Below are 13,660 nucleotides of genomic sequence, written 5' to 3'. Positions count from 1 at the left end.
AGCGAGATGTTCGACATGACGTTTCCGGAACCTGTCTACTCGGTTAAACCTACTCAACGAGATACCAGAACACTTAAACAGGTATTGAACACCTTTTCGCCTCTCTTTGACAACAAACTAGGAAAAGTTATAAATTACGCCGTTAACATCCATATCAAACCTGGTACTGTACCTAAACACATCCCTGCCCGTCCCGTTAAGTTCTCTATGCGCAAAAATATAGAAAGAGAACTTGAGCGTTTAGTGAACGAGGGAATAGTTACCAAAGTTGATCCGAATACAATTGCTTTAGAATGGGCAACCCCCAACTGTCAACGTGGTCAAAACAAATGGCCAAATTAGAATTTGTGGTGATTTTCGTAGCACCATTAACCCTGCGATGGTAACACACGCTCATCCAGTCCCACTTTTCGACCAGTTACGTCAAAACCTTGCTAACGGTGATAAATTTTCGAAGATCGACTTAAAAGATGCAAACTTACAATTCGAGATCGCCCCAGATCAAAAAAGTACCTAACAATATCTACTCACAAAGGATATTACCAATACAATAGGATGCCTTTTGGAATATCAACAGCGCCCTCGATTTTTCAACACTATCTTGATGAACTACTCGGTGGTATACCAAATGTAGCGATTTATTTCGATGATATCGCCTTAACAGGGAAGAATGACACTGAACATCTCGAAACACTTGTTATGGTATTTGACAAACTACAACGAGCTGGCTTAAAAGTCAATTTAACAAAATGTTCATTCTTCCAAACAGATATCGAATACCTGGGACACACAATCAGTAAGGACGGAATACGGCCGACCAATTCCAAGATTGAAGCAATAACAAAAGCGACACCGCCTACTAACGCTCAAGAACTACGATCATTCCTTGGCCTCGTAAATTTTTATGAAAAATTCATACCTCACTTGCACAGCTTCTGTGCTGATCTGCATGCATTGACTGGCACCGCCAGAAGTGGCGATGGACAGACAAAGAAATACAGCGTTTGAAAATGCAAAAAATCTCATTAGTAAACCAAAACCACTTGTAGCTTTTGATGAGAAGCGGCCGTTGTTCTTAGCATGTGACGCTTCAGAAAAGGGTGTAGGTGCCGTATTATTTCATAAAGCAAATGACCAATTCAACCATAGTTTTTGCATCAAGAAAACTGAGATCAGCGGAAACTAAATATTCAGTTATTGACCGAGAAGCTTTAGCAATATTTTTTGGCATCCAAAAGTTTGACCAATACTTACGTGGCACAAAATTCACACTAGTCACTGATCACAAACCCTTGATTCACCTTTTAGGCCCGCAACGCAATTTACCGAAACTTGTTAATAATCGATTGATACGGTGGGCTTTGATCATTAGTAGCTATGACTATGACATCGTTTTCACAAAAGGACACCTTAATTTTATGGCTGACTACCTTTCCCGGATGCCCAACCCTGATGAGAGACCTTCCCGTGCAGAATTAACAGTACACAAAATAGTTTCTCAACAACAACATGACAGTGTCTCAGATATAGCGTTGACAGAAGAAGTAATACGGAATGCGTCAAGAAATGATCCGATTTTCAAACAAATAGCGGAAAATATTAAGACGGGTTGGCGGGAACATTCTTATGCAGACATCTTAAAACCTTATGCTCGGAAATGCATCGAATTATCCATCGAAAATAAGATTTTGATGTGGCAAGGTCGAATAATTATACCAAATACACTCAGGAAGGCTACTTTGAAATATCTGCATACAGGGCACCCTGGAACTTGCGCAATGAAAGCACTTGCACGTTTTTACGTATGGTGGCCATCAATTGACGATGATATTGAGGAGTACATTAAATACTGTCGTAAATGTCAAGAACACCGGCCAAACAATACTGAACTGCCTGTATTCTCCTGGTCCGTTCCTGACAACCCATGGGAAAGACTTCACATTGATTTCGCGGGACCGTTTGAAGGCAAATATTGGTTGATTCTAGCGGATGCACTCTCAAAATGGATCGAAATTAAACCCATGAACCAAATTACCACAAGCAAACTATGTGAAGAACTAGATTCTATATTTACAACCATTGGCTTCCCACAACTTTTGGTATCTGACAACGGAACACAGTTCACTTCGCAAGAATTTCAAAATTATTGCAAGGACAAGGGCATCCTACACATCAAATCATCTCCATATCACCCGAGGACTAATGGTTTAGCAGAACGCTTGGTAAGGACGTTTAAAACCAGAATATCATCAAGTGTGAGCGATGGCATGACCCTGAGAAGGCGTCTAGAAAAAAATCTATTTTCCTACCGTATAACACCTCACAGCATCACCTGGAAAAGCCCAGGTGAAATGATGTTTGGACGTCGATTGCACTGTGCCCTGGACAACGCCCGTCCTAACCCGAAAAGAGCTCGACAATACAAACAGATACAAGCCAACATTGAGTCTGAAAAACAAACTCCAAATTTTAAAGCAGGTGACAGCGTATTTGTTCGCGCCCGAGACGGATCCCGATGGGAACCAGCTACCATAGCAAGACGTACACACAGATATTCATACGCTGTCAATACTTCTGACGGTGTGCAGAGGTATCATGCTGATCACGTGCGTTCCCGTCTAGCCGACCCAATCAGTCCAGCTTCACCTGTTAACGATATTCCTGCATCACCTTCGTCAGCACCTGATATAAATCCACTAGTACCTTCGTCGACATCTCGTACCCTTCGTTTTCCTTCATCCACACCTACGCCTCATCCATTATCATTTTCCACGCCTGTCAGACATCAGTCACCATCAACTACACTTACCAATCGGCCAGAATCACCTCTCCCAACACCTCTACTTACTCAACCATCAATTTGGTCGTCCTGCCAGACTACTCAAGATCCACCTATTGTAAGCCCAAATGTGATGGACCGCGTTGCCCAAATGGTTCCATTACCATCGGGTCCACAGAGTACAGCGAGAACTCCACGACAAGCCAGCGCTGAGACACCTTGTCTCCCATTGCCTACAGCCATTTTGCAAGGAGCACCAAGGCGCAGTGGCCGCACCGTCACGAAACCACGTAGACTTATCGAAGAAATGTCGTAGCTTTTATGGATGTGGACGAATGATATATATACTACTGTTCTATGGTTTTGACATTGTCATTGTTGCTTATTGCTTAACAAGCTTAACAATAAAATTATATTTATTCTGAAATGGTAATATATTTCAAGTACCATTACAATTTCAGGAACTGCAGTCGCTGATATCGGAGGGTATAAGCCGCGGCGTGGTGCGTCCGCTGTCCCGCGTGGCGTACGCGCCGCACGAGGCGCCGCGCGCGTTCCGCCTGCTGGCCGCCAGCCGCCACCGCGGCCGCGTGCTGCTGCGCCTGCAGCCGACGCCGCCGCTGCCGGCGCAACCCAGGTACGTCAAACATCACCCACGTCCACGGCCACTCTCGTTGCCGCCAACGTTAGAACAGGCGGTGTCATATTATTTATTTAATCTTTGTTTCGGACAGAAGAAAGAATGTACGCAGTGGATTCGCTGTAGTTAGTCGCAATAAGCGTCGTTGTCGTCTTCAGGCTATAAACACCCCACTGTGGTGCACAAGGCTCCACTCAGAATGATAACGCTTGGGTTATGTATGGTATCCATAGGAACCTAAGGTTCTTACTAATAACTAATGCAATAGCATACTTGTTTATTTTTCGTTGTGCTATGTATGAGTTTGAAATATTATTCAATATTATTATATTTTGTTCATTACTCAATTACAAATTATGTCAACCGCTTCTTATGTTCTTAGAATTTTTTCAGGTTCTTGTTATGTATTTTGTTTCTATACTGGTTGATCACGTATGCAGATTGAAATTATACTTTTCGTTTATGCAAATCATTATACACCCTTTTTAGGGCTCCGTAGTCCTAGACAAGGTTTATAGAGTTTTAAAAAAAGTCAAAGTCAAAATATCTTTATTCAATTTAGGCTATAACAAGCACTTATGAATGTCAAAAAACGGAAAACCTCTGTTGAGAAGAATCCGGCAAGAAACTCAACGAGGTATATATATATTTTTTAAACAGATTTACAATATTATTAAATGATATCTATACATCACAAATATTTAACACAACTTTATTTTTAACACAATATAGATTCGCTATTGAAGGGATCGCCAATGCGGGTCGGAATTATTTCCAAACATCCTTGTCCATGATATTATTATAATCATTAACTTTATAATACGCGTTGAATATTAATGTCTTCTTGACAATAGATCTGAATTGTGTATCCATTTAATTTGTAATATTTTTTGGAATTTTACTATAAAAACGTTATGCCATTTCCCAGAAACGATTTTTTGGTTTATTCAGACAGTCTGTAAGATGGAACTTTAAGCTTCCCTATATTTCTAGTAGCTTTTGGCTTCTCGACGTTATCATATCGTCACGTTCCCGAAGTAGCAGTTCGCAGGTAGCCTTAGACTGCTTGAGTTCTTTAACACGTTCGCGCGTACGCCCAAAATTTTCGGTCAATGCGATATCGCACAACTTTTTCCATACAATGAGACGTCACGTCATTACAAGTTGAGCTTTGACTGTATACAGAAATAATTAGCGTTACGGCGCATGCGGAATTAATCGTCACCGTTTATAGACGTTCTACCGTACAACTGATATTGTAATTATACATATTCTTAACAACGTCATATCACGACAATATTATCGAATCGTCAAATGACGTTGTGTCACATAGTGACGTAACATAATACTACAATAACGTAGCAACGTCATATTACGGCAACATGATCGAAACGTCAATTGACGTAGTGTCACAATGCAATGTAACGTTATACTAAAAGAATAAAGCAACGTCATATTACGGCAACAAGATCGAACCGTAAAATGACGTTCTGTCTCAAAATCATGCTACATTATAAAATAATAATAAATCAACGTCACATTACGGCAGCCATATCATACTGGCAAATGGCTTTTTCTTGTTTTAATTGGATAAAAAAGTGCAAGCACGTAATAAATGCTTCTATGCATGTCTTCGAGGAAGTTCAATCATCTCGAGAAACATTACATGACCCTATATATTGATGACGTAGTTTGGATCAGATGCAGACTACAGCCCAGGAAGAGACGAAGGTTCCAGCGCAAGCCGCGTTAGTAACGTCTCCGTAGGTGCACCAATCACAGCAATGTCTTTCCAGCAAGTCGGCCACAAACTATATACCAAAGCAGCGAAGTCTCTGACTCGGCTAGTGTTATAGATAAGACTGTATATGCATCTTCCAGTTCGGACAGTATTTTTGTCAATCGTTTGGCACTGAAGCCTAACAAGTATCAAAATAAACAATAGCCCAAGAAGCCAAGGCCAAGACATGACGTACTCGGGAAGTGTGATGATGATACACTAACTATGTCGGTATCATCTGAGATTTTAGATAGTCTTATTAGGAATTGACTTTACCTGAGAGATTATCTCACTACCACAAGACCCGGCTGAACTGCAACCAGACATAGGTAGATTTGGAAAAAGCTCTTACACAATAACTTTGCTACCTGAACAGGAATCAAACTGAAAATACCCTAACAGCGTAATTTTTACTCCTTGAACAAGAACCAAGCTCGGAAATTATTGATGATAGTGAGGTTTCACATCCAACACCGCCATATCCTGGAAATAAAGAGGGTAACCAACTCTCTAATTTTTATCATCGGGAGATCATCCTAGACATCTTCTTTTACTAGATACTGCAGCATCATGCTCTCAGCAACCGGTAATGAATGGTAACGAACTGGTACTACGAGATGTATGTTGTAGTTGTAGCTTAGCCAATTTATCTTGTATTTCATTAATGAAATATAAAGAGAAATTGAGCTCGGTCCTTCCCCGGTGCTTGTGCCTGTGGAGATCCTTTATCTGTTTCCATCATTTCAGGGTACGGTGTTGATACTGGAGAACTGTCGTTACCGGTTGCTAAGAGCATGATGCTGCAGTATCTAGTAAAATAAGATAGCTAGGATGATCTCCCTATGATAAAAATAGAGAGCTGGTTACCTTCTTTATTTCCAGAATATGGTGGGTGGTGTTTGATGTGAAACTTGACTACCAATCAATAATTTCAGAACTTGGTTCCTATTCAGGGAGTAAAAATGAAGCTGTCAGGGTATTTTTAGAGTTTGATTCCTGTTCAGGTAGCAAAGTTATTCTGTAAGAGTTTTTTCTAAATCTATGTCTGGTTGCAGTTCAGCCGGGTCTTGTGGTAGTGAGATAGACTCCAAAGTAAAGTCATTTCCTAAGACTCTATTATAATATTAGATGATACCGATATGTTAGGTCATCCTCATACTTACCGAGTACTTCATGCCTTGGTTTCTTGGGTTGTTGTTTATTTTGATATTTAGTTCGGCTTCAGCGCCAAAACTATCAAAAATACTGTCTGAACTGGAGGATGCGTATACAGTCTCATCTATAACATTCTAGCCGAGTCAGAGTCTTTGCTGCTTTGGTAGTTTGTGGCTGACTTGCTGGAAAGACGTTGCTCTTATTGGTGCACCTACAGAAATATTACCAATGCTGCTCGCGCTGGAGCTAAAACTACCCGTCATCACTATAAGGGTCAGGTGATGTTTCTCGAGATGATTGAACTTCCTCGAAGACTTGCACAGAAGCATTTTTACATGCTTGTAGTTTTTTATTAATCTAAAAGAAGAAAAAGCTCTCAAATCAATTGAGGATAATAATATCTAGCAGTATTATTCATAATACTATCACAGCAAGAACTACACACATATACTTTACGAAATTACTCGTTTAGATGTGAAAAATGAACCGGTAATTGAGTTAGAACCATAGCATCTAAATTCCCTAAAAACTCACTAAACACTATAAAAAACCCATCCGAGTAAAAGTTTACATCACTAAGAATGTAACATATAACAAAAATATACTATTATTCATACAAAAATATTGAAATAATACTAAAGCTGCGTGGACAAATTCGTTGCTGAATCAACCTGACGCGACCAGCGCGAGCGCGTCCTCCGTCACGTGAACAGGATGACTGAATGTATAGGCGCGGGAACAAAATACAGCGTCCACCGTCGTTGTGCGTCTCTGAGTAGTCACATTTAAGAGCGTGTGCGTCGCCTCTTTTGGAGTCAAAAAATGTTATACTATGTGGCGCAAGATTTTTGGTAATTTAATATGATACGGCGCAAGGATGGAACTACTGCAATTTATTATGAACACCGAACGTCCGACCACGTAGCTCCTTTAACGTTTTTTATAAAGTCTGACGTGATTAGACTATGTGTCACAACGCATAGTACCCTATTTGTCGGATATTGACGGTGGTCACGCGAACGTGTTAAGGGCTGCGTTCAGTTTGATATCGAGTTCACGTGCAGTGACCTTGCGAGTCAATACTGAGCTGGACATTTTGAGTTCAGGTAACCCACAATGACTCCATCGCACCTGAAACTAACCGCAACGCAACTATATACCAAGCATAAAAAGCAGTGAAGTGAGGTGGTTAATAAGTGAAATACGAAGTAGTTGTGAGGAGACCAAGAGAGTGACAAGCAAGACCAGGTAGTACGAAGTCGACTACGAGTTGTATGATAAAACAGTGCAAAAAAGGTAATAAAGACAGTGTTTATAGCTAGCGTGAACAGCTGACCGGTTCGTAACAGACGTAGGTACGAGGTTAGAAATTACTGACAGATTCTCAACTATATGTGAGTACGCTAAACAGGGGCTAGTGAATGTAAGCATTTAAACAAGGTGTTTAAGGTTTTAAGGTATAGTGTTGCTATGTCCGTCCATCTACGGCTCAGCTAAATGACCGCTATTGTAAGAAAGCTGAAATTTTACATGAGTAGGTATATTCAAACATAACTATATAAAATTACAGGATCGTCTGCTCTGCTGACAATTGCCACCTCGTGCTAAGTGACGATGAGGGGTTCACGCTTCAGCTAGCTGACAGACTGGTGAAGCGAGGAGCCAGGATCCTACATCTGCAATCCATAGCATCTTCAGCGCGCTTTAGCCTTGCACTCAAGTACTAATAAATGAATAAATAACAAACAGTTTATAGTTAGTACTTCAGGCTGTGAAATAAAAACTATAACAATTCCCATTTCCTATCACAGGTCATGGCAAAAATTTAACGTGAAAGTCAAAATATCATCAGAAGATCTTTCGGACAATAAATCCGCATTTAATTTGCTGAATGAAAGTCTGACCATGGGTTCCGTAGAGGGAATATTCATATTGATTGGTCACAGCCTCACAGACCAAAAAAGACATGTTTTCCAGTCTTTGGTTGCGAACCTGGACGCCGCGTCAAGAAAATTGTGTCCATCACTGAGGTACGGTTTTGACAAATTTAATATTATGTATGAATTTCATATTTGTGCCGTATATATGTTTATATTTTTCTCTCTAATTGCAGATATTTTGCAGTGGTAAATTCTGACACCTCTGTTGGAGAACAAATATGCCTCACACGTTCAAAAGACCAATTACCTGCCATGTTGTTTTCTGTGCCAACGCTAACAAAGGTAGGATAGTGATACCAATTGACACAAGCGATACAAAGGGTCTCTACAAACAGTGCATACGAAAACTATACAAGTTATCATGATTCCAGAAAAAAGTAGCTTATAATAGGTTACAATCACTCAATTACTATAAATAATTTTAGAAACACGATTCAAAACGTATAATATATTATAGGTATCTTTTATTAGGTCAACGTCAGCGGACAATGGTCAAGCCCGGTCAACTATCGCAAAATCACAAATGCAATAGAGCAAGGTTTACGATCATTACAACCTGTGATTTTCGCTCACACTCTCATGGAAAAAGAAACGAGTTCACTTCTAAAACAAATACTTACAGCAGCCGGTGGGTACAAAATAATGCTTGTAAAATTTTAAATTAACTTACCGACACCCCGGACCACTAATATTTTACCACGCTTTTTCCTTCCAGCGTTGAACTTATCAGATGAAGATATCGCTGAAAGTGCCACATTGAAAGATCTAGGCATGGCTACTGATAATGCAAAAGATGTATCTTCCTTACTGAGGTTCAAGCATAATATTTCAATCGATAAAGAACAAGTACCTTTCCTGTCAATACAGAAGTAAGTGTTTGGTGATAGTATCTACCCGACAATTCAATTTACTGAGATATAATATAATATGATGACCTACATACATATTGTTATATTTTAGGATACGAGATATTGAAGAAATGTTAAAAGAATCAAATTACTCGCCAAAAAAAGGCTTGGGTGCCATATTCTCGTATGTCGATCCTGATGAACTACTGGCCACGGCTGATATGGTGTCCTTGCTAACGCAATCATCAAATAGTAATCAGGTCGGTTAATGGCTTTGTAATTTGCAATCATCGAAGTTAAAATACCTACCGCATGGGGCTCGATAAAGTGCAATCCCCCATAAAGTGGTAAAAATAGATACAAAATTATTGATTATTGCAAATTTTACTTAATATGGCAAATTGTATTGACTTTCCGCCTTACACTTGTTAACCTACACTCTGAGAACAAATAATATCAGGAAGCGTAACTCAGAACAAATTCCATACAAAAAGTGGCCATACCTAAAACCAAAACGACTTATGATTCAGATACGAATCAATTTAGAGGTTGCTTGGTTAAAATTCAGAAAGAATGCAGGGATTGGTTGGCTCGCGTGATGCAATGTCAGATGACAACCTGATGTTCAAACGAATCACTTCTTACCTTACATTACATCTAACGTTTCAATGACGTGTCATATATTGATAATGACAGCTTCTTTTTTTAAGCGATTTACAGGAAGAGGTTATCAATTCAGTTGTATTTTTTTGGTTGTTACCTCAGAGCTCCGTCATTTCCTTAAGAATCGATTTGAAAAAAAAAAACGTTTGTATAGGAATACTCCAATTAGTTCCCATAGGCATGAAATCAGGATCGGATGACTGGATCCTAAGGAAATCGAGGGAACTTTTCAAATATTGTAGGGGCACCTATGGTATTTTCTATATATTTAGTAGTAACTCGTGCATTTGCTCTTGAACATCATCATTTGGTGAAGTGGAACTAATGATAAAGACAAGTGAAGACCACAGTTGACCACCGGAGTTAGATACTACTCAATAACAAGTATTTCACGGGTTTAATTGCAATTATTTTAACACAGTTGCTAAGCAATTTATACTCCTCGTAACGTATATTATGGTGAAATGGAACGGGTGGTGAAACACCACGACTCTTCAATAATGAACGTCTCTGCATCGGAAAAAGCAATCTTTTGTAAAAGGTGACGAGCAGTTGACATTAACTATTGCATCTTATATTATTCACACTAAAAATCATGAAAAAAAAATTATAACAAAAATCAACGAAAAACTTTCAATACTGGTGGTTTATTTTAGTTCAGCTGTCAGAAAAATAATGACTGTTAGTAGCTACCTATTGTTTGGGCGAAAGGAAAGAAGAAAGTATGACGAGGGGTGAGGAAACTGTCATTTACATTATGTGAGCCATAGACCATAGACTTGATTTTGCATAATACTGACCATCTTCAACTGATAATGTATTTGAACATTTTTGAATATAAATATAATTTTGCGCCTACCTACTTACGAGTGGAAAGTGATCTCAGGACATTTTAATTTTGCATCGTTCCCGTACCACTTCATAACACACGTTGGCATGATAATTTAGAGCTGTTCACAATCAAAAATATGAAAATTTGACGTGAGCTCACTAACTTTCAAAACAAATCATCATCATCATCATCCCAGCCTATATACGTCCCAATGCTGGGCACAGGCCTCCTCTCAGAACAAGAGGGCTTGGGCCATAGTACCCACGTGGGCCCAGTGCGGATTGGGAACTTCTCACGCACCATTGAATTGCTTCGCAGGTTTGTGCAGGTTTCCTCACGATGTTTTCCTTCACCGCAAAGCAAAACAAATGTCAGTCAAAATTAAATGACGCGCATGCACACAGTTAGGACACAGTTTCCGTCTTTATAACGCAGTAACGCTTCCTGATATTATTTGTTCGCAGCCTACACTACATACAAATTGGTTACGTACAGAACAGCGGGGCTACTCCGATATTCGAAAATCGAAGTTCGTGTCGTTTCGCATTTCTGACGCTTATATACCAACTATTTAATACTAGAGTGAGAGGGACGGTACGATACGAACTACGATTTTCGAATTTCGGAGTAAGTCCTCAGGCCTTGCCTAGTGTATGTGCCAGGGTAATTTATTGTACAGTAGCAACGTTTAAAAAAATATTTCTTAAAATTCAGCTTTTTTATTTCAACAAAATCAACCGACTATTTTGAGTGGATTATTTTAATCAGGCGTTAATTTGCGGAGGTCCATATCAATGAACTCAAAACAATTACCTATAAAGATCGCGGGTGAGCAGTTTATTTAGGTCACAGGTACAATAATTTTGTTGGGCGTAAAATCCAAATTACCAAATTAAAATCTTAGTTAGTGATACATAAATTTTTATCAGCTCTTTTATATGAATTTTTAAGTTTTAAACTGTCTAAAAGTAATATATTTTCTTGTAGAGAGACGATGAGTTTGATGCTAATCAAACGTTCCTTTGTATATTACCGGGGCTCGAAGGCCACCACGGCCGCTTCCGCTTGATGTGTGAGCGGTTGAAAGTGTCAGCGATCGTGCTGCAGCCGGGTCTTGACAATCCCAATGAGACAGTACAGGAGATGACTGAGAGGTTTGCCAGGGTACGTTATAGTTGTAGGAGTATCCTCATGATTGCTTAATACTTCGCTGGCTATTGTATTGCTGGTATCGTGTAGGTACTTACGTCTGATCAGTAGGTATCTAGCAATGGTGTTGATTCAAAATTCGAAAACCTGAAATAAGCAGGTGCGATCAGCTAAATATACGCACGCATGCAGTCTAACACCTTAAAGTTGGTCATCGTTTGCATTTTATAAAATAACATCGTCGATAAGACGAGTTTTGTCAACACGAAAGTTCGATTTTAGCATTTTTAGCGACACATTCATTCGACAAGGGTTGTTCTAATGTTGATAGATTTATTTGGCTGACCGTACAGCCGACAGTTTGATTCCTAGGCCTCCACAAAATATTGTCATCGTGACATTCACGACATTCGAAGGTAAGACTAGTTTCTATAATGATGGGATGGCCCAGGAATCAAATCAAAGGTTGACTGTAAATTGTAAATAGTTTGTAAATAGTAACGAATAAATTGTGTTCGAACAATATATTAATGTCTGTTTTAAGTACATTGCTACGTCAAAATTTACAGATTTACATGAAGAAATTCGGTGCCAAAAAGTTCTATCTCTTGGGATACGAAATGGGTGTGCAGATGGCCTTCGAGATGGCCTCCATATTCGAAGATAACGGTAATAATTTCGTGTACCAGTATATACAAGCCGGAAAAAAATACTCAAAATGTTAACTTTTAATTTACCTACTATGGATTACAATAATTTTACCTTGCTTTTCCGCTACAACACGTGCATGACAAGTACGTCTGCGCGACACACATGAGTTAATATGCATAATACCTATGTCACATATTATAGATCAAACTATCCACCAAAGAGTATTGTAATGTATAGGATCCACTAACAATGCACAAAATAAATACTAACGCGATTAACCCTTTACGAGTAGGTACATTTTCAAAGTTAAACCGTTTATGTTAGTGTGTGGGTGTGGAGTATGTAAGTAGTTCATTAACAGTCAGTGCTATTGAAAGTAGGCAAAGTACGTAACGCTTGAATCAATCAACATGAAAAGTGGCAAGTGTCAAATGTGAATTTAGATAGTCATTCATTAGCATTATTTGGCATTATGCATTGTGTATGGGTGTTTTTGTTGTTTATTGTGCAGGGATGAGCGGCACAGTGTTCTGTTTGGGCGGTGGGCCGGAGGAGTACCTGTCGGAGCTGGAGCAGCAGCTGCGTGTGGCGACCGCGAGCGAATCCTCGTCCTCGGAGCAGGCGCTGCAGGACGCGGTGGTGCGTCACATGTGCGCGCTCATGGGCGGCGGCGGCTCCGCGCAGCTCGAGGCCGCGCTGCGCGACGCGTCCAGCTGGCGCGAGAAGGTGGAGGCGAGCGTGCGCGCGCTGCGCGGCCGCGTGGCGCACTCGTCGCAGTACGCGCGCGCGCTCATCGAGGCGGCGTACGCGCGCGTGACGCAGGCGCGGCAGCACGCGCGGGCGCAGGCGCAGCGCGAGCCGCGCGCGCTGCAGTCGCGCGTGGTGCTGCTGCGCTCCCCGCCGCCCGCCGCCGCCGCCGCCGCCGCCGCCGCGCCCGCCGCCGCCCCGCACCCGCTGCAGCGCTACTCGCGGCAAACGCTCCGAGTGCACGACCTGCGCGCGCCGCTCACGCGCTGTACCGACGACTTGCGCGTCGCCGCCTTCATCAACCAAAACCTCGATCAACAAATATTAAATGAGTTCCAGAACAAAAACTTATTAGATACTTACATTCTGAATCCTCTTGATTTCGTAGACAGATAAAGTTAAAACATAAATACATTTCTACGATCACTTATATCGATTGCCGCTTTTTGCTTGTATTTTTTTCTCTAAGTACCCGT

General features: G+C 40.6%; 1 protein-coding gene across 1 annotated transcript in view; it reads left to right on the top strand.

Moving 5' to 3' along the window:
* LOC141431288 (fatty acid synthase-like) overlaps positions 1–13,654 on the top strand; it is a 48,455-nt gene extending 34,801 nt beyond the window's left edge. The window contains exons 30-39 of the mRNA XM_074092403.1: positions 3,241–3,416; positions 7,925–8,074; positions 8,166–8,384; positions 8,468–8,576; positions 8,766–8,922; positions 9,010–9,163; positions 9,255–9,402; positions 11,625–11,801; positions 12,356–12,455; positions 12,949–13,654. Of these exons, the coding sequence (XP_073948504.1) occupies positions 3,241–3,416; positions 7,925–8,074; positions 8,166–8,384; positions 8,468–8,576; positions 8,766–8,922; positions 9,010–9,163; positions 9,255–9,402; positions 11,625–11,801; positions 12,356–12,455; positions 12,949–13,580 (2,022 nt within the window). The 3' untranslated portion in view covers positions 13,581–13,654. The remainder of the gene's footprint in view (positions 1–3,240; positions 3,417–7,924; positions 8,075–8,165; positions 8,385–8,467; positions 8,577–8,765; positions 8,923–9,009; positions 9,164–9,254; positions 9,403–11,624; positions 11,802–12,355; positions 12,456–12,948) is intronic.
* Positions 13,655–13,660: the final 6 nt, after the last annotated feature.

This window comes from Choristoneura fumiferana, chromosome 9 (assembly GCF_025370935.1).
Source record: "Choristoneura fumiferana chromosome 9, NRCan_CFum_1, whole genome shotgun sequence".
Classification (NCBI taxonomy): Eukaryota; Metazoa; Arthropoda; class Insecta; order Lepidoptera; family Tortricidae; genus Choristoneura; species Choristoneura fumiferana.
Note: the sequence above shows the minus strand (reverse complement) of the source record. Positions and strands in the feature narration are given on the sequence as shown.